The 20,838-nt window shown below is 38.1% G+C and overlaps 1 protein-coding gene across 13 annotated transcripts in view; it reads right to left on the bottom strand.

Annotated features, from left to right (window-relative positions):
* TRPM3 (transient receptor potential cation channel subfamily M member 3) overlaps nt 1-20,838 on the bottom strand; it is a 401,802-nt gene that overhangs the window by 57,810 nt on the left and 323,154 nt on the right. For all 13 annotated transcript variants that reach the window (XM_032441175.1, XM_032441176.1, XM_032441172.1 and 10 more), the window contains exons 9-12: nt 11,002-11,074; nt 5,910-6,010; nt 4,065-4,199; nt 2,350-2,400 (exon numbers count right to left, since the gene is read on the bottom strand). In XM_032441175.1, coding sequence (XP_032297066.1) covers nt 2,350-2,400; nt 4,065-4,199; nt 5,910-6,010; nt 11,002-11,074 — 360 coding nt within the window. The remainder of the gene's footprint in view (nt 1-2,349; nt 2,401-4,064; nt 4,200-5,909; nt 6,011-11,001; nt 11,075-20,838) is intronic.

The raw sequence follows: 20,838 nt of genomic DNA on the forward strand, positions 1-20,838 counted from the left end.
TGTGGTGCAACTTCTTTGCAGAACCCAGCAGACGGGGCTGTCATTCCAAGCAAAAAAGCTTCCATTAATTTTTATAACCAGGTAATACAAGGGTACATGGAATAATACTATAATAATACTTGAATAAAACATAATTTGTAAGCATCCATTTTCTATTTGAAAATGCACAGTGACTTAGATGCAAATAACTTCTATAGCATACACTTCTGTGCATACTGTAGATTTTAAAATTGGGATGCAAGAGGAATGGGCATTTGGTATGCGTGACCTTTATGTATTGTCTTGATGTGGCACACTACATTTCTTGTATTTCCGTTTTGTGATACTGTAATTAAATCTAACAGATCAGTTATTTGGTTTCAATATTTACATATATTAGGAAAAAATTAGCATCAGAGACATGGTGTGGTTTCCATGCATAGTGGGCTCCTTAACTGCCAAATAGTGATGCCTCTCAAGAAGTTATTTCCAGGAAGGTGTCTTCATTTAAACTGGTGTCATATTTGCTGACAGATTTACATCTTGGCTGCCTGGTGAAGGATCTGACTGCTCAGGTTAAGGGCTCTGGTGAGCTGACACACTTCTCTTAGTGAGCTGAGTTTCTTCTTCATCACAGAACAAATGAGAAATGCAGCCACAGAGGTGCAGTTCTCTAATAAAGGTGCTGGAGGGCTGCCTCAGCATGCCTGTTTTCAAAGCCCCTAACTATATTCTAATATGAGAGCTTGTTGTCTTCATTTAGTGGGAGTTACTGGAGACTTTAAGTGTGGATAGAGGGAAAAAGAAGATGCTTTTAAGGAGAAATCACAATCATCTAATACTTAGCAATCACAGTGGACAAATAATGTCATTAATGTATAATGTAAATACATTTAGTGTCAGTGTCTATTATTGTACACCTAAAAGTAATGAACTTCTTGGACTATTTTCAGACCTTTTTTTCCCCCACAAGAACTCCATAAAAATTATTTCTTATGGACTTGGATAAAGATTAATTTAATTCAATTACTCAATATAGAAATTGCTACATCTTTGAGAAAAGACTTGGAAGGGTGATGCTGGAGGTGGAAAGGAGTTTTGAAAAGATCTTTTAAAGGGAAGAAGATACATTTCTTTCAAACTTGTAAGGGCACGTAAAGAATTGCATGCTTAATAACAAAAAGATCTGTTAACTTGGGCTTTAACAGAAGCAGCCAGTTTAAATGCACTCTAGCTCTTCTCTACTCCAGCCAAGGGGTTGTGCTCATAAGAACCGTTTTTATTTCCTCTGTAGACATTTTTTATCTTCTGATGCCACTGAAAATACTACATAGAAGTGAACAGCAGTGCTGCCATACAACGCACCAAAAAATAAAAATATCAGAACCTAAATGTCGCTACTAATTATTGTGTAGCCTTAATAGAAACATGACACTGTGAGCATTGCCATTCCCCTTCCCTATTTTCTTTTAGTTCTGATCAGCTGTAAGTGATAGAAGAAATAATCAAAATCTGTGCTCTTGCAAAAATTCTTCATTCCCTTTTCTGTCTTCTCTCCAGCTATTCTCACATACAGAAATCTGCCTTCTCAAGCATGTCAGGCTTGAGGTTCAAGTTATGCAATGAGTTAAGACTGCTGTCTGCATGTGCTCACAGAGAATATTTGGGCTGATGAGGTCAGTTGCAGGGTCAATCTCCTTACTTGATTAAAATACTGAAAGGATGGGAGATTTTCATTTGTTGCTGCTCTTGTAACTCTTTTAATCCTGTGCAACAAATACCTGAAGGTATTTGGAGTCTCCCTGTCACTCCACCTTTTTATGTTTCTGTCCTACAGTTCTAATGGCTCTTTGTACAATTCAAGATGCTCAGAATTAACTTGATAAGGGAGCAGAGGAGACTTGTTCTATCTCTTTCACTACGTTTCTTCTCAGGAAGAGGGCTACATCATACCACGCAACACAGAACAAGGAACAATTTCAACAAACTCAGATCCAACACAGGGGTAATAGCTATTTCACAGACTCAGAAGTTAATTAACAACATGGAAATTAGCACTGATGATAGTCACAGGTATGGAAGAATACAAATAACAGCATAAATCCACAGGGAATATAAGAGCCTACTATTCTGCTAGCAGAAGCACTATAATCCAAGCATCTAAAACCACAGTAAAAGCAAGCCCACTAACTTTCTAATTGTGCATTGTATGCAAAAGGTTAATATTCAGTACATACAAACAAGACATTCTTTAATGGCAGGGGGAGGAGAAGGATCTGGCTGGAAGCTCATGCAATACAGAGATTGTATCTAGCTACAAAAAGCAATCACAACATTCTCTCCAACCTACCGTCTACTGGACTCTCTTACCTTTTTGACATCCCTGACCAGATGATATAAAGTGTTGGACGGTCCATGTCTCTGCAAAGAACAAACATAGAAGAACATAATAGTTTTGCACTGTCCAAAGGCCATGTAAAACTGAATACTGAAAAGGCTGCCTTGGTTTAGCAGTTTAAAAATCATACAACTGAGAACACTTTAAATACACTGCCATCAATTTTTAATTGAATTTGAAAAATCAGTTACAGGAGCAGTATTTAACTTGACTTCTTCTTTGTGAGAAAACCACAAGAACTGCCAGACTGCCTCAGAACTACAGTTCTGTATAGCAGAATTAGACTCAATGTGTTGAGCTTTTGTGTGGGAGTGGAAGGAAGAACAGCAAGCAGGTCTTCCTCTGCTCAGCATCTCCACTTCCACCGTTGGAGGCTCAGTGAGCTCCCAGACCAGAGTAGGAATGATTCACACAATTGTAATTGAATGTTGTATGGAGAAAAAAATAATTTCTGTTGTGTTTTTGACCATTCCTGGTATTTTCAGAGACTCCAGTGGAAGGCCTCCTTGGCTTTGACAGACCATATTTGAGTCACGAGACAAATTTATTCTAAAGATCTTATTTAAGATGTTGAAATTTAGGCTCTCTTCACATTTACTCCTTGCAGAAACTCAGTTTGTTGTAAGAACTACAGGGATGAACACTAACAAGGAAGCTCAAAGGCTTTCTATTTTTAGTACACAGACATTAGCTGACTGACAAATTTTAAGATAATTAAGATTGGATAGGATGATTTTGCTGTAGGTTGGCATAGTTACTTACTCCTCCCTATTTTGCACAAATTTAACAAATTCTTCTCATATTTTTGAAAGACTGACTTCTGGTCACCATCAATATAAAATGTTTCTGGGTAACTGCCCATTGTGGCAGCTTATAGTGGCAGAGCTTTGAAAAGTACTGGCAAAATAAAATGTTTTGAAAACACCTCAGCTTCCTTTCCATGGGTAAAACTCAGAATCCCAAGAGTTAGACAACACTTGAAGAGATTTTGCAATACCATGTGCCAATTCAAACTCTTTGATTTCTCTCATTAGGCAGTTATGATCTGAATGTCAGAATTTGTTCTGGAGTTGAGATATCAGAAGCAATTTAAACCTGTGCAGTTTCTTATTTATCTTAAGGGTAGAGATAAAACTTGGAAACAGGTTTTTAAAAGTCAAAACTATAATTTTTTGAATATCTTATGAAGACACAGGGAAGTCCTGTACTATAAAGGCACTTGACCCTCCCAAAATCATGTTTTACACAGAAATTCAGAATGTTTTTGCAGAAAATTTACTTCAGTTTTCTAGTGTCTGAGTCTGATTAAGATTTGCAAGATTTCTCAAACCAAAGGGGCTTATATCTTTAGAAGTCACATATCACAATCATACAGCTGCCAGCTTGCTAGTTACTGTCTTCCAGCCAATGCAGCCTGCCTAAACCTGAGGTCCACACTGTTGTAATTACAATGACCAGAAATCAGAAATATTGTGTGAGTTTTAATTCAAGTTCATGAAGTACATACAACAGATTATGTGGGCAAGAGACACTGAGTTCCATTATGTTGAGTGACAAAGCTAAGAGACAACGTGAACTTCTCACATGAAAAAAAGTATTCTGCGTCAGATGTTGGATGCTTTGTCATATGAGTGGGAGGTAGAATAATGAATATATATATAGAAAATTTGCCTTATGTTGGCCCTACCGTATTGTACAATTCCTCTAGTCGGGAGATGGTGAGAAAACGATGCATGCTTACTCCATTTTCTATGAGTAATTTCACAAAATCCACTCTGTCCAACACCAGTGCATCCAGCATCGCTTGCTCAAGAGAGCCCACCTGCAAAGCAAGCGATTAATTCAGGGTGTTCCTAGGCACCAGACACCATATCCTGCTTTTCCTGCCATGCTGGCACAAGCAGGCAAACCCTACAGAATTCTGAGGGTTTATCTGTTATGCTGAGAATGGGATAATCACAGTTTTAGCCTATAGTGGTTTCTCTGATTCAAGGCAAAATCCTGGAAGTGAGTGTCAGAGCATTAAGATAAGCATGATTTAGGAAACCCATAGTTGGGCAGAGGAACATATGAGACTAGTGATGACACCTCCACACTACTCCTTATCTTATTATCATCCTAATATCTTGCTTTTCTGACAAAAATGTTCTTTATATCGGATATATCTGTCATGTATAAGAGCACTCACATTAATTCTAGCTTTATCCTCAGCTTGTGATGTTGAAACTCAGATAAACTTTGACACTCAGGAAATTGAAATAGTTTCACAAATAGCTTTTCTTTGAAGGTCTAAATGAAAGAGGTCTTCTTATGCATAACCTCTCCTTTTACATCTCTTTCAATTTGGGGAGAGATGGAAGGATGAGAACATACTGTGTGCATCCAGCTTCTACCTTGCAAAATGATTGCAGCTTGCAGTATTTATACAAATTTTTTTTGCTATGATGTAGCAGTGAAGATAAGGACAGCTTAATTTCATTTAAATCTCTGCTATGTTGTGTTGCATGCTTTTGAAAGCAAGGGAAAAAGTCTCATTCACTCCATAACTTAAAAGGTAAAGATATTTGAAACTAGACTTCTGGGGCAGCAACCTTTAGAAACTACATAGCATGGGCATTTAAACAGAAGATGTTTCCTTGTTATTATTTTCTTGTAGGAAATGCATATGCTCATGTAAAGGTGGGACTAGGGTATGGATTTTCACAACAATGACAAATTAACTATCATAGTAATGAAAACGGTGATCCAACTAAAACTTCTGAATGAAGATGTGCTGGGTTTTAAGGGTGAAGACAGGGTCTGCCTGGCTTTGCTGGGTGACTTTTACCACTGTAAAAACTGAATCTCAAGTTGGGAGATATTACACTGAAGAACGTACCTCCACTGCCACCTACAAAGTTCAACATCCCCTCTTTCTATAGCATATCTAGAGTAGCTCTATCCATGGTGGCCCAGCAGACAGTGCTGGTTGTGGACCTGTCCCCACAGCTGGTAGCTGGAGCACAGGATAAGGCAGCTGAAAAGCAGGCAGGTCAGTGCAGAGCAGCACTAAGCACAATATTATTACTGGCTCAGGGGCCACAGCTCTCCTGTGGTAATGTCACCTCCCAGTTCTCACATTCCATGTGATAACTTACTTACCACACCCCTGCAACTTCGTTAATTTTAAGTGAAAGACCGTAGGATGAAGAGCAGAAATTTTAGTTTACAACCTGATATTTTAACATGATTGCTAATGGATACTTGTTTTTCTCAGCTGGCAGAATGATTTCTTAATAGCATCAATGTGTTGTTTCCTGTTCTCCTAAAGGTGTGGTCTCAGTGTTAAGGCATTATTAGGTGTCACCATTGCCTTGAATGAGTACACTAAAATGTCTGCAATTTTGTTGCTGTGATTGGGAACTTCAATTGGGAACATGATTCAACATAATTCAAACTGTCTTAAAACTACTATTGCCATAAGAATGGATTTAATGGTATGTAAGGTTTAAGGTTTTTTTTCAGTAGAAGATGCTGCATGTATATACTATACCGGCCACTGCTGCCCATAAATAAAGATCTGACTGCGAGCGATGTCTACTCTGTTCCAGGCTAAAGCCAGGCTCAGCTGGTCGGGAGCAGATGCGTTAGCTCCTGTGTGTACAGAGGGAAGTGTGGGGAGGAGAGGAGACAAAAGAAACAAGACATACTTTAGACACAGTCAACATGCCACCTTGGTAATTCCTCTAAATCAGAAGTCTCACAGATGTCCCTGCCACTTCTGCAACTGATCTCATATTAAAATAAAGCCAAACCTTCCATTATCCCTGGAATAAAATCCCTATTCTCACACCTAAATCAATGTCTCTCAGATTGTCTCATAAATAAGTTCCCCGCAATCTCCTTTAGAATTTATGTTTGTGGTGTAATGAACTAGTTCTCTTCATCTCAGTTGGGAAGCCAGAGAATAAGCCAGGAGGGATACTGACCTGGTATTGCAATACACATACATTCACCCACACACCTGCACCCACATGTCTATACATGCACAAACATCCAGCAGTTACAGAAAAGTTGAACACACACAGACCAAACCAGTTTAAATAAACATGCAATTTGTGCACTTCTTTTATACATTCCTGCCTGTAAAAGCATAGGAATTCCTCCTCAATTTGTACCTTGCAGTCCTGTTGGGACAGATTTCCCTTTACCCAAGTGATATTCATGTAAAAAAAAACAACAAAAAAACCCACCCAATAGTGCTACTTTCTAAGTGTAACATATCACAAATAGTTAGGAGTCTATGCAGTCATTTGCTTGTGGAATGGAGTGCATGTTTTCCCCTTAGTTTTAATGGACACTGTGGGACTTCCCTGTCCTGCTGTGCTTTTTTAGTGTTTCACTAAGGATTTCAATGTTATTAACTGATTTGTAACAATAAAGCAGTATTTGTGTTTCAGTGTCATGGGGAGAGCTGGCATGAGTGAACTGATCAACTGAATAAATAAGGGGCCTTTCCACATTAACTACCTACAGGCTTACACAGATTAGGTGATAGTATACAGGCTCCTTTCTTAAAGGTATAATACCTCCACCTTTTTCTTGCTTTCATTAAATTTTATGCTGACAAATGGTCCTCATGGAGAGAGGACAAACAAGAGCTTTTCATTACTTCAAAGCAGTTCTGTCCTCATCTCAGTACTATTCAAAATCATGAAGTGTTCCAGCAGAAAGAGGACTGAAATTAGAAGCACAGAAAATATACAGCATTATGTGGCAACTGCTGAAATCCTCAATATAAGATCAGTTCAGCAGACCCCATGGAATTTTAGCCTGCACTTTAATTTCCTAACTCGTAACTTTTCAGTCAGTTCACTTTGCTAACTACTTTGCAATTCTTGAAGGAACTATTTGGTACATGGATTATTTGCATTTTATTACAGAAATGAGCTCTGATAAGAAGGCAGGTGATGCAAGAGCAAAAAGATTAATAAAAATGAAGAGAAGAAGAAAAGGCAGTGAAGACAGTAAAACACTTTTTTGTGATCAAGAAGGGACAAGAACATCTTTTGGTTAAGAACAGCGTCTTGTTGCTTTATATTATAGTGCAGTCAAAAGCTCCTATGGGTGATGTCAGTGACATTCAAACCTTTCTAAGTTTCTTATCCAAGTAACATATGGCATTCAAAAACAGATATTTGCTTCTGGGAAAGGCAAAAAGGTAAAAATACCTCAATTGGATATAATAGCATAACTTCAAAATAGAGGGCAAATAAAATTCTCCCTCTTTCCAAAGCAAACAATGCTACCTCTCAAAACATCCTTGGATGTCCTCCTGCCTGTTTGCAAGAAGGGAGCGCCTTGGCAGGATCTTAAGCAAGATCTCTGGAAAGTAGTGGAAGAAGCAAATGGGTGAACCCCAAAACCCAGGTGCACTGATGGTGATTCCACCAACTTGAACCATTTTGCACATATGACTGGGGAGCTCCACCTTCTGACTTAGCTAAACTGACTGCAGATTATGGTCTCGGTAACCAAGGATCCTTCTGGCTTGGAAACCACTTTGGATGGTTTTAGGCAGCCATCTAAAACAGATTATTCTGGTGAGAACTTCATTCACATAAGATAATCTGTCCAATATCTTGGACCAGAAATGCTGTACGTATTGATGATAAACTTTGGTCTATTAACTTGAATCTGCATCCTAGGTGAGCTAGGATCCAGGCCAGAAAATGAGTATCATGCCTTTGCAAGACACTATATTGCTGAAGAAATACAGAACAATATACACCAGCCAAGACTCACCGTGACGAATGTAAAAGTTCTGATGAATTCTTTACCTATAGTCTAAGATGCTTAGTTGTCAGGAATCTCAAAAGTTGAAATGACATAAAACTCATCCATACGGGCAGATACAGCTGTTGGAGATTCACTTCTACAAAGCATTTAAGCACATAAGTGCCCTCTTTGAATCATCGTTTAAAAAAAAGAAGTAGACTAGGGGATATAGCAAACCAAATTTGCTTTCTGCTCTGCAACCTGGCAAATCTTAAATTGTCTTCTGTCTCACAGATACCAACATCTTTGGAGAAAGGGCTGCTTTTGCTGCAAGCACCTTCCTGAAATTTAGTAAATCAATTGGCAGTAACAAAGCTGATAGCAAGAATAGCTTTGGGGGCAGTAACCAGACATCTGGCCTGACTCTGAAATATAGTGGACTAAGGTAATGTTAGGTAATGTTAATCCTTCCGTGTCAGTGATTTCATGGTTGACAGACTATCATACAATCTTCCAAAACCCTATAATGGCTGCTCAGTGAGCATAAATCATGACTTATTCACAGGCTCAAGGCATCCGGAGACATCAGCTCTGCATTAGTCTGACAGGGCTTATCTCAGAAGGTTACATTCCACAAATCACCTATTTTCTGAAATTAATTATTGCAATGAGAAGGGTTATGAAGCACCAGCCGAAACACAAGAGGTGTGCTCCAGACATTGCAACAGTCTCATGAATCGAGATCTTTGATGCCCTTTCACAACACAGACATTTCAGCACTTCTCCATATGCTGCCATTAAATTCCCTATCATACGCTTTCTGCTCAATTAGCAGGATAAAATCTACTACTGTTTGAGTTCCAACTGCTCAAGAGAGCACGAGCAGTTAAGTTGTATCAATAAATACACTTGCTACAAAATCATGCAATCAGAAATTTACTTCCCACATTTGCATGTCTTTCCAAATGAAAAAAAATATATAAATAAATAAAAAGGAGGAATTCACAAACCATATGCTGTTGTGACATCTATGCAGTATAAATTGATAATCAGTTTGCATGCCATTCTCTGGCTTACTGAAGTTCACTTCCAAGAAAGAGATATCTGCTGACAAGATTAAACAAGTGACTCACAAAAACAAACAAGGAAATAATCTCACATATTTAGTTCAGAGTCTGGGGCTTGTGGAAAATCCGGGCCAAGAGAATTCCTGCCTTGGCAGTGTGCCTGAGTCAGATTTAAAGAGAATATTTGTTCACTGTATATTTTACACAGAAAGCAGGAAATGATATTATGTGCTTCCCAGTCTTTGTCCTTCTCCTATTCCCTGAACAAATCTCTCACACCAGGGGTGGGATCAGTATTTAAGTTGTATGTGTCATGAATATAATGGCTGGCAATAACTGCAAAATCCTCATCAGGCTGTGAGGAAGGAACAAATAAACACACACCAGTTTCATTATGCCATTGCTTTCCACTGCACACTTTTCACATGGTTCTGGAAGGGTGAAAGAGATTAATTCCTGAATTTAAACACAAATTTAAAAATAATTCAGGTCTGCTCCTCAAATCTGCTTACCAGTAAATCAATATGCAAGCGGCTCAAAACTGCCAACTTGGATACCTTGATCTATGAAAACTCCACCTGTCTATCAGCTTGATTTTGTATCAGAAATGTGTACTCACAGAAAAGCAGGATTTCTTTCAGGTTGGGCCAGAACTTTTGTACAAAGACATAATATGCACAAGGACATCTGAATTGCCTAAAGACAAGGGATTTCACCTTTGCACAAACTGATTAAAAAGTTGTATGGACTTTCTTTCCCGTGATCAGAAATCTCATGTTAACAAAATATACAGTGGAAACTGACAAATATTATCTTCTTTAAGTATCTCTGTAATCAGAAAGTGCTGATGAACAGGGAATAGTAGGTGTGAATTGTAGTTACACAGACTTGAGCAAGATGCTGCTGCCATCAGCAGACTGCAACATCAAGTCAGGCAAATATCGATGACCAAGATGACCAAGGTGACTGATAACATGTAACGTGTGGAAATACTGTTTGTAGGAATAGCATAGAAATGTATGGGCAAGTCCTCCCTGCTCTAGCTTAGGTGAATAATCCTTAATCAGATACATGCGTGTACTTCAGAGCTTTAAAAATCTTACCTTTTTCTGTATCGGCACCACATAATAATATCATACAATGAAGGGAACCAAGCTAAATGGCATATAGTTGCCTGACCAGGGTCTACAATGAACTGTGATTTGGAAATATTTTAGCAGCACAAGATTCTTTGTCGGACAATGTTTTAAGAACATAAACGTAACATGCAATGGCCTGGAAAGCCACGTGAGAAGAATGAGGGCAAAACTCCAAAAGGTGAGTTCTCATCTCTATCTATGGAGGCTGGAAGGAATTCCAAAGTTTCCAGGCCTTTCTAGGATGACTAGAGATAACATTCTGCAATAATGGCAGTTTTGTTGTAGGGAGATAACTTCCTCCTGTATTTTCCAGTAATCATTGGTCAATGTAAACCTGAGAATTTCTTAGACCAGCTGCTTGTGAGTGCTAGCCTTCTAAAGTAACTTGTGAGGGACACAACTTATGTTTCTTCTGACACGTCAGCAATTGCAGGTGGTGAATAAAGAATGAGGAAGGAATAACAGTAGCTATTAGACATTAATGAATAATCTAGATTTGTAGAAAGCAGTTAGAGAAAAAGATATGTTTCAATTTCATGGTAGAAATTTACCTTCTCGATATGGTACATACTGCAAATAAATACAGGTTCCAGCAATGTAGAAACACAGAGTTAATCCATTTGGATTGTTACAGACGCACTGTGAAGTGAAACTCCATTACCTTTTAGTAATGCTGTAAGGATAGCTAAATCAATATCCTGGTGTCCTTCTGATCCCATGCGAAATACTGTGATCTGAAATGTTAAAAGACAACACCATTGTTGAAAATGCTGTAACTTTTTTAAGCATATGTGCTAGATATTATGTATAAGCTTTGAGGCTGTTAGGCAAGATAAACAATTAATGAAGAATGAGAATGAATATTGTGGGACTGCTCTTTCAGGACAATTTAACTCATGATTAAGACTATTCTGAAACATATAGAAGTGTAAATCCCCTTGCTCTTTTTGTTCCTATGGCAATAGATGTTCCCAGTCCTCTGCTTCCAGAAAGGCAAACAAGACTGCAGTCTTTTTTTACTGTCTTTTCTTTCCTAAGGCAGCCTATGTTACTGTTTTGATCAGAATAACTGGTAATGTTTTCTTCTTTTGTCACTGCTGACTGGCTCTGTAAAATTTTAATTAAATGATACGCTTAACTAGGAATCTTGTGAACATATTTTATACACATATTCAGGAGCATCTGTAGTCCCTGAATTCCTAAATTTCTACTCATGTAGCACCACTGAATTACAGCAGCATTTGCTGGCAACTATCAGTGCACAAGGAATAGCAGGGAGTAATGGGGAGAGAAAACACTGAAAGTGGTCAAGGCTAAGCTTCAGTTTACCAGCTACAATGCTCCTACAGATTATATCCCAAGAAATTCAGTGCAGCCCTCCTGTAGCACCTATGTTACCTTCACATGGTCCTGGGAGCCCCGGGGTGTTTGTAGGAACGTCAGAGATTTTGGCATCAGCGCCAGTAGTACAACATTCTGGAGACAGATAAGGCAAACTGGGTCCATGGAAACTGTCTTAGCTCACTTAATCAAGTGATTTAAATGCTTCCTAACATAGTGTGATGAAGCATTTACATTAGGTGCCCTCTCTTTACATTAAGTGCCCTCTCCAGTTCAACTGAACTGTTTTCAAATTAGACTTGATTAGACCCTTGAAAGCGTTCCTGAGACAAACCTTAAATGCCATCAACGATACCAATGATATTCTAATTATTTGTTTTCCTCCCTCTTCCAGAGTCTACAGATGTTTCTGGCAAACCACTCGAAGTCTATGGTCCTATCACAACTTTTTTTCATCTATGCAGTGACTGACAAGAAAGCTTTCCCTGTATTGCACTCAGGCTGCTTCTCAACAGTTAGTATGAGTAGAACCATACATTTTTTTACTAAGTATAATCTCAGTACACAGTAACAACATGAGCTGATGAGACTAGACTCTTCTGTGTAAGCAAGAAGGAAGAACATCTTCCCTCCCAATGGTAGGTCTGGCAGCTGATGAAAATATGTGAGTACAGTGTACCCACATAACAGATTGAGTATCAAATCCTCATCATACTTTGCAATTTCCTATACTATTTTTGCACCAAGAGGCATCTCCATAGCACTAAAGGGATGTGTGGCTGCTTCGCAAGCTGGTGTTGGAAACATGTTGTTTGCAGTTCTGTCCTCTGTGGCATCAACACATGGAAAGATGCCCTTCTTGTTCTTTAAGTCTGTGTAAAGGAATCTGCATCTCCAAACTAAACGTTTGCTCAGTGGAATCTCAGGTTAATTGAAAGGTTGCATATAAACTGCAAACACTGAACAGCTTATTATCACACTAAATATAAGGGAAGAACTTTATGTGCATTGGACCACATATAGCACTAAATTTCCAACTTCTCTTTCATCTCTATTCACTTCACCCTTTCCCCCCCCCAGAAAAAAATCAGCCCGCTCCAACAGAACAAATTTCAGCAGTATGAAAAATAAAGTTGAGCCATAAAATGTAATTAAATTTGAATAAAAAGAGTACTGTTAGATAGTAACTATTACTTTATTATTATGTTTAAGAGATCTAGCAAAAACCCAAGGGGTAAAATAAAGAAAAAGAAGATAGTTAAATTAGAGATGAGCATAGAAAAAGTGTTTGGACTCAAACTAGAATTTGGATCATTTGGAAGCTCATTCCCAAGACTCAAACAGAAATTACAGCTTAACCAAGGCAAAATGTCATGGTTATTCCTTTTAAAATGCTCAAAGGTTAGCAGCTCAATGAATCAGATGATGCCATGAACTTCAGCCTGTTCGGAAATCACAGAATCTCTCAGGACAGAAACAGGTACGTTCAGCCTCTCACGGGGTTCAGGCTAACTTTCTACACAACTCCTTTCTCTCCTGTCACAGAACATGAAGATTTATGACAACCTGAAGCATTGCGCTACTTTTATTCATGCACCTTTACTTTTGCAGAAACTTCTCAGTTAGTTATCTGTCAAATTGTTGTCTCCCAGCCTTAGCTCAATATAGAATTCACAGGTTTGTCTTTGACCCATTATGTTTTCCCACAGTTTAGAGAAAGATTGTTTGTTTCTTCTTTCCACTGTTGTCCTAAAACTTCACCAGTGTGTTACTATGTTCACAACGTCCCCATCTAAAATAGAAACTGCACTGTAGTTAGACAAGCGCTGAACTTTCTCATGCATCACTGGAGAGAAAATTTTAATCCTGACCTGCAATGTTCTTCAGTTACAGTCTTGTTCCCTTGTATGTTTGGAAGTAATTGTTGGAAAATATTTGAGTTGTCATGGCTCTTCAGAATAAATTTTGGAAGATCAGGCTTATAAATTGCAGCATGCTGGCTGATATGTGATTTTGATCATCACCGCCACTTCTATCTTACCTGGCAAAGCCATGTTGCTGAAGCTTTATTTTCTTCATTATCAATTTATGATACAAGAACAATGCATTGGAAGAGGGAGAATATCAAAGCTATGTTTTCAGCCCCAGAACACACTGAAAGAACACTTAGTATCTCAAACAGACCTGGAATGCATCTCTAATTGAAGCTGTACACCTGGCTGCTGTCATGACATTCATTAATGAGGAGAGTTGTGCCTGTCCTCTGTCTTTTCTCACAACTTCTCTTAGAAACACAGCCGCAAATGTTGCCTCTCTGTTTTTTTATGTCACATTTAAACAGAGATAAACAGGAAAATAAAGAAGCTTTGAAATACACTGAGAGAAAAAAAAAAAAGAATGCTGCTCATTGCTGGATGTAATCCCAGTATTTTATGTTAAACCCTCTCTTCACTGTGCCATCAAGAAAGCATGACTTTTACTTAGGAATTTAGTAAGTATGAAGAGACAACTGCTCCTAAATCACAGGCTTACTTCTATACTTACGTACCTTTTTAATTTTTTCTGGCATTCTTTATTTCCTGTAGTTTGAAGAATAAGGACACAGGGACATTTTGTAAAGTATTTATGCAGACTTAACACCGATAAATGTTTAATATCTCTAGGACTCATAAAAAGTCAATTTGTCCCTCATGTTCGAGGCCTGTTTTTCTGGCATTTTTTTCCTGTTTGTAATTTACTCATCTAGTTTCAAGAGACATTAATTTATCTGACATCTTCTGGGTGCCATTTCCCTGAACACTAGCAGATAAATCATTGCTGACAACTGAGATACAGCACACTGATGCTGTTAAGGCAGGACATTTACCAGGGCCTTGTTAGGATGGGTTACAGATAGTACTGCACTAGTGTACACAAAACTGCTGTGCTAACGGAAAACATCTGGGACTGTAAACTCTATTACCAGCTAAATTTCCCCCTGAAACCCACTTGGTAACACTGAGAATAATAAAAGATTTTCTTCTTTAAAGAAGAGACACAGTGCCTATGTGCCAGTGAAGCTGAAAAAGATCTGCTTCATGTTTAAGCTTACTGCAGTTCTGTTTGAGCCTTCTGTAGTAGCTGTAGCCTCCAAATAACCTCACTGAAAAAAAGCAATATAAAAGGCAAAATAAGCTAGTAAGTATGCATATGAAATCCAGGCCATTAAATTACTGAAAGCAAAACACTAAGACTAAATGTTATGTATGCTTAAGACTAGCAAAAGAAAAAGAGGAGAGATGCACTGGTAGTCAGACTAGCCCTAGCCATTCTTTTGCACTGCTGTGGAAAAGGGAAGATTAACTTCAGCCGATAAATTTCTTTATGCTGATCTGATTAAAACTGCATCTACAAAATAGTTTCCTATTTTTTTCTTAATCTTAATAAAATTTTGGTAGAGAGAACTACCATTTGACTTTAACAAATATTATTATTATTATTATTATTGAATCAGAAACCAATTTCTGTTCAAAGAAGAAGAAGAAAAAAACATCCCAAAATCAACTATGCCTTTTTTCCCAGAAGGTTTTGGGCTATATTATTACTTCCATGTAGCCAGTACTTTCAATTGTCGATGCTGAACTCAACTATTTTAGAGGAACGTTTTTTGGGGATTGGTCTTTTCTTTTTTTCTTCTTTTTTTCTTTTCTTTCTTTCTTTTTTTTTTTTTTCCCCTGTTTTTCTCCTTTTCTTCCTCAGTGTTCATGCTACTTATTGGCTTGAATGAATTTTTCAGGTAATTGCCTGAGGCACCTCAGTGAACAAGTGATTTTCAATAGCAGCTCAAGCATTTTTTTTACTATATTTTTTTTCTCTCTTCCTTACAAATACAATACAGCTGATGTTAACATCTCTTACAAATAAAAGACTGTGTTGCACTGCTCTGAAGAAAGAGTTTTAAATCTTATGATTTAATCTTAAGCAACTGAAAGAGGCACGTATAAATCAAGTCATCAGTAAAGGCTATCCCAACAAATTACAAAAACAATGCTAAGGGCCATACAGACTCTACTTATTTCTAAAGTTTGTCTTCCTTTTGGTCTGCCAATGGTGATCTATATATAAACTTCAGTAGGTAGCTTTGTGCTCCTGTGTTTGTGTGAGACTGAATTTCATATTTATCAGAGAGTGGACCCTCTCATGTAAGTATATATCTCATAAGTATGGGAGGAAGATGGGGAAGTGGGAGGAGAGGGATCACCAGCTCCAATGCGCTCTTCTCAGTAGGTGAAGGTTGAGATCCACCAGGCAAAATGTTGTTTTAGTTCAACAATGGAAGGAAAAAATGGAGGTACCACATTACAGGAGAAAAACTCTCATTTAGCTCTGCCAATTCTGCCTCTGTGAAATGGATTTCCCCTAAAAGCAGGAAAAAAACCCAAAATCAAAACAACAACAACAAAAATCCCCGGGAAAGGTTTCCCTCTATCTCATTTCTGATATTACTCAAATACCTTAATGTGAACAGGATTAAAATCCAGGAAACAAACAAACAAAAAAACAAGCCTAGCTGTGTCCTCATTCTTCCTAAGAAAATGTGCTATAGGAAATCACTGAGCTAAAACAGACCTTCTCTGCAAGCACAGTGATTGCGGCACACTGTGCTCCTTGTCAGCAATAATTACAGTCCAGCAGGGTAGTAACCTACTTTTCAGTCAAGGCAGGTAGAAAGCAAATAAAGAACCAAAGGGGCAGAGAAAAAAGCAGCATGACAGAAAGTGATGGAGAGTGGGGTGGGGTGGGGTAGAGTGGAGTGGTGTGGTGTGGGTGGAAAGATGAGTAAAAGGAACAAATTATCTGATCTGAAACTCTTCAATAAAAACAGTTAATAAAACAGCTCTCTGTTGTCTATTTAGTATCAGCTTCATTCTTATTTGGCCGATTTCTTTGAATTTCCTTTTCCTTTGCTCTATGCAGTTTCTTCCACAGTAGAGTCAGTTTAACCTAGCATCATGCATCCTTATTTTTGTTTAACTTCATGGTGTTACAGCATTGTACTTCCATGGTCACAACCAAGCACTTCTATTTTAACTGAGAGAGGCAAATATGAACCAGACTTTCAGAAATGAGTGACAAATGGGGAGACATAGATCTTTTGCTGACATCTAGGATTTCACAAGTTCAGTGTGCATGTAAATGTTTGGTCGTACTGGAAGTACAGATCATAGCTGTAAGTATGCAATGAGCACTCTTCTCTTGTCAGGCTAGACGGGCTCTGAGCACGCTGATTTACCTCTAGGTGCCCCTGTTCATAGCAGAGGAGTGGGACACATTGTCCTTTAAGGGCCTCTTCCAACTCAAACAAGTCTGTAATTCCGTGACACTTTGAGTATATGCGTTTGTATCTCCTTAAATGGGAGCTGCAAAATGATAAGATCAGCTAAGAAAATACGTATCTAATAGATGCTGAGAATGGAAGATGTTGTCAAGCAGAAGCATGTGAAATCATAAGTAAGACAAGCCCTAGAGGGGTGAGGGCACTGAGATGCTTAGGAGGACACAGATGTTGTAGGTTGTGATGCAGGTTGTGATATCCTAATTTTGAAACTTCTGTATTCTTAGAACCTGTTCCCCTGCCCAGTTTCTTTGTAACTGCTTGCACTTCTGTCCCTTACAAATTTTGATGAAGCACCGAGAGAGCAGGATAGTGTGAGGCAGACAGACTGAAGCAAATGAAATTATCTGATAAGCAATTCATAGAGACCCATGGGAAAATTCTTGGCACTAAAATATGCTCTATTTTCTATATTCCTCATTAAGCCAGCATAGCTCTGCTACAATTTGCTGTTTTCAGACCCACTTGGATATGTAAATGATGAATCTTACTTACTATGAACTGCTATGCACAAACAGGTTCATATTGTAACTGCATGAAGCTGATTTTACCTCTAGAAGGAGAACGAGAGCTGTAGCTAGGGCAGCAGTCATTGCCATCATTAATTGGAAATCTTCTGGGTCATGAGAAGGGAATTCATCTCAAGGAAATACTTTGCAACAGTTCAAAGCAGCATTTGGTGAAAATAATCACAGGACAGAAAGGTTATTCCTAGCTAGCAGAGTATTAGGTTCCTCTTCTAATGCTTCCTTTAAATAAAAGTAAGCCCTCTCTTCCTCAACCAACATACCACTTCTTTCTAGGACTTATTCTGAAAATTAAACAGGACTGTATAAGGGCTGAGGATTGAATGCGAATAGTTACACAGCACCAGGCTGTTAGTATTCTTAAAATGTACTATTACAGTGAGTATTTTTTTTTTTTTTTTTTTAACAGTAAGGTTAATATCAGCCACTTTAGCATGAGAGTTAAAATTTGAAAAATACATATAGAGATTTTGGTATTTGTTTGGAGAGGGAGCTAGCAACATCGAATAAGCGGGGCGAATGCATCTTTGCACTAAGAAGCATTTTACCCTCTGTCACAGGGACAAAAGATGAAGAAATATCACTGTCTAAACCTCAGACTGACAGTGCCTGCTGACTAGACAATGGATAGCTGAATACAGAAGAAAAAGCAGACTGAGAGTGATGAGAAGTGAGAATGCAGCCAACGACACTCTCTTTACTTCCTGTATTCATAGCTACTTAGGAATGCTGCAAATTATTCATGCTTTTAGAGACAGAATTTTTCCTCATTGTCATTTCACTGTCACATCAGGAGAAAATACAGAGTGATTTAAAATCATTCAAAGTGACTTTCTTTCCCTCTATCTTCACACAATTTTTGAATGTCCTTAAATCTTACCTATGGTAAACACACAAATGATGTGTATGCATCTGAATCAGAAAAAAACACCTCTTTCTCTTCAAATAAACAAAAAACAAAAAAAATCAAACAAAAAAAACCCACCACCCCAAAACAACAAAACAACAACAACACCAAAAAACAACCAGCCAATCAGATACAGCTATTAATATGATCTGAAACTCCCCTGTTTGAGAGGACAGGTTCAGCAAAACACGATGTTCCTTCCAGAGCACATGTTGACATTTCTAATTTAGCTAGGCCTACCTGAATGTTTCAGAGGAAAATTCCCCTGAAAAGAAAGATGAGTGCTTAGTAGAACAAAACATTAAAGGAGGTCAGTTGAGCAAAGCGACAAAAGGGCTCAGATAATACTGGAAAACATTTCTTTCTTCTTTGCAGTAAATAATCCTGTTTGGCTCCGGGGAAAAGCTGCTTGATGTGGAAGCATAGCTAAGATCAAAGTGAGCAGGTGAGTAGATGGATAATACTGAGGAAGAAAGAGGGTGGCCAAATAAGAATAATACACAGAATACTGAGGAATAAGAAATAATATTTCAAGAGAGAAAAGTAGAGGCTGTGGACACACAAGGAGAGAAATCTGAATGTGTTGCAGATATTTTTCATTTTCTTCTGCTTTATGGCAGCACTGCAATGCTTCACATTTTTCTCTGATCCAATAATTTGCCACAGACTCATTGTCTGGTAAGAAGCAAGGAACAGAAAAAAACAGTGCTTATAAGAAAGGCAGCAATTCTGCAAATGAGGAGCCATGTAGGTGCACAAGAAGTCATTTGACATAAATTACTGTCAATGTTTGTAATTGGTAGTTTCAGTATTTAGTTTCAGACTGAGACAGCTCTGTCAGCCCCTAATGGCTGACAGAGAAGGCTATGGAAAAGTCACAGATTTTCCTTGGTTGAAAACTTAAGTACTTCTTAAGCCTTACAGCACTGCCAATCATTTGGAATGGAATATGTTTATTTTCCAGTAGAGTAATGATTCAAAATAGGTTTTGGCAGTAAAAATATTGAAAACAATGCTCTTCCATTTTGTTTTCACACTGTTGTTACATTAGGCCATTCATCACTCTGTACAGACAGTGTACCAGTTCCTGATTTCAGAGTTGAAGGAATATGAATAAACATAAATTCCAAGTCACAGTATAAGAAGAGGAATAGAATTTTAGATATTTTTCTTTAAGTTGCTGGGCTTTGCACATCAGCGGATTGTGAAGATAAACACAGATGTGTTTCTGTGTAGACTTGCATTGTGAGTACTGTCTGAGAAGCAGGAAGAGAGAAATGCTTTTGATACTCATTTTCATTCACAAATTGTTATAATTCAACTCCTCCATCGCACTGACCCAGCAAAGAAATGTGAACTAAATATGTTGTTCACTTTCTCCATCTCTTCTACTAACCAGTGGGTTCTTGCATTGGCAAGACACCATATCAACCTATCTTTATAGACTTCCTTCTAAAACTACAGTGACTTTGATAGGCTGATAGGGATGAAAGTAGTAGAGTGAATAAAAAAATAAAGCTTTCTTGTCTAAGTTTTGTTGTCTGAAACCCAAGTAGTAGGACTTATGCCAAATTGAACCCTAGTATACTAGAGTATACTGGAGTATATAGGGTTCCCCTTTTTGTTCCAAGATATTGATCCACTGGTGATTCAGGGATGTTCAGTTCTTCAGTTCCAGCATATACTAAGGAGAAGCCTGAATAAAGTTTTTAATTGTGTATAGTATTTCTCCCAGAAAGCACTTTTCTGACTAAACAGGCACCCATGCTGTGGACTAGCGAGATGAGAGTCAACCTATGTCTATGCCTGCTTCTAACTTTCTGAGAGAGGCCTCCGCCTGTGGATCTCTGTCCTCACACAAGTCCCATTAGCTCATTTTGGGAACTTAGCATTGGGATGCAGCTCACAGCCTTATGTCACGTAACTATTGAACTAATAAGTTTCTTTTGGCACCTAGTTTTGGATCTGCAGTGTCTTTGCTCTCCTGCTAAAGCTAACAAGCTTTGGTAGTATAAGTTCTGTGAAAAACAGCCGAGTAACCCAGTGTCATTCTGTGCTTTCACTTAGACAATTTAATGCAGAATCCTTCTCCTGCTGAAGGATACTAACTACTGTAAAACTGAACTTTATTTCAAGACAAAGTTTAATAAAAAGCTCACCAGTGAGATGGATAGACCTAATATTCCATTTTGTTAAGAGAATGAAATTCCAATTTGTCTATTCCCACTGCTGTGTATTCTGAAAAATTATGTCTGACAAGTTATTGTATTAAACATTATCTGTAAGACATACTCAGATAGGTATTCTAATGTTGATCTTAAAAAGAAGAGTGGTGAGTTGGCTGGATAG

Source organism: Coturnix japonica, chromosome Z, assembly GCF_001577835.2.
Source record: "Coturnix japonica isolate 7356 chromosome Z, Coturnix japonica 2.1, whole genome shotgun sequence".
Lineage (NCBI taxonomy): Eukaryota > Metazoa > Chordata > Aves > Galliformes > Phasianidae > Coturnix > Coturnix japonica.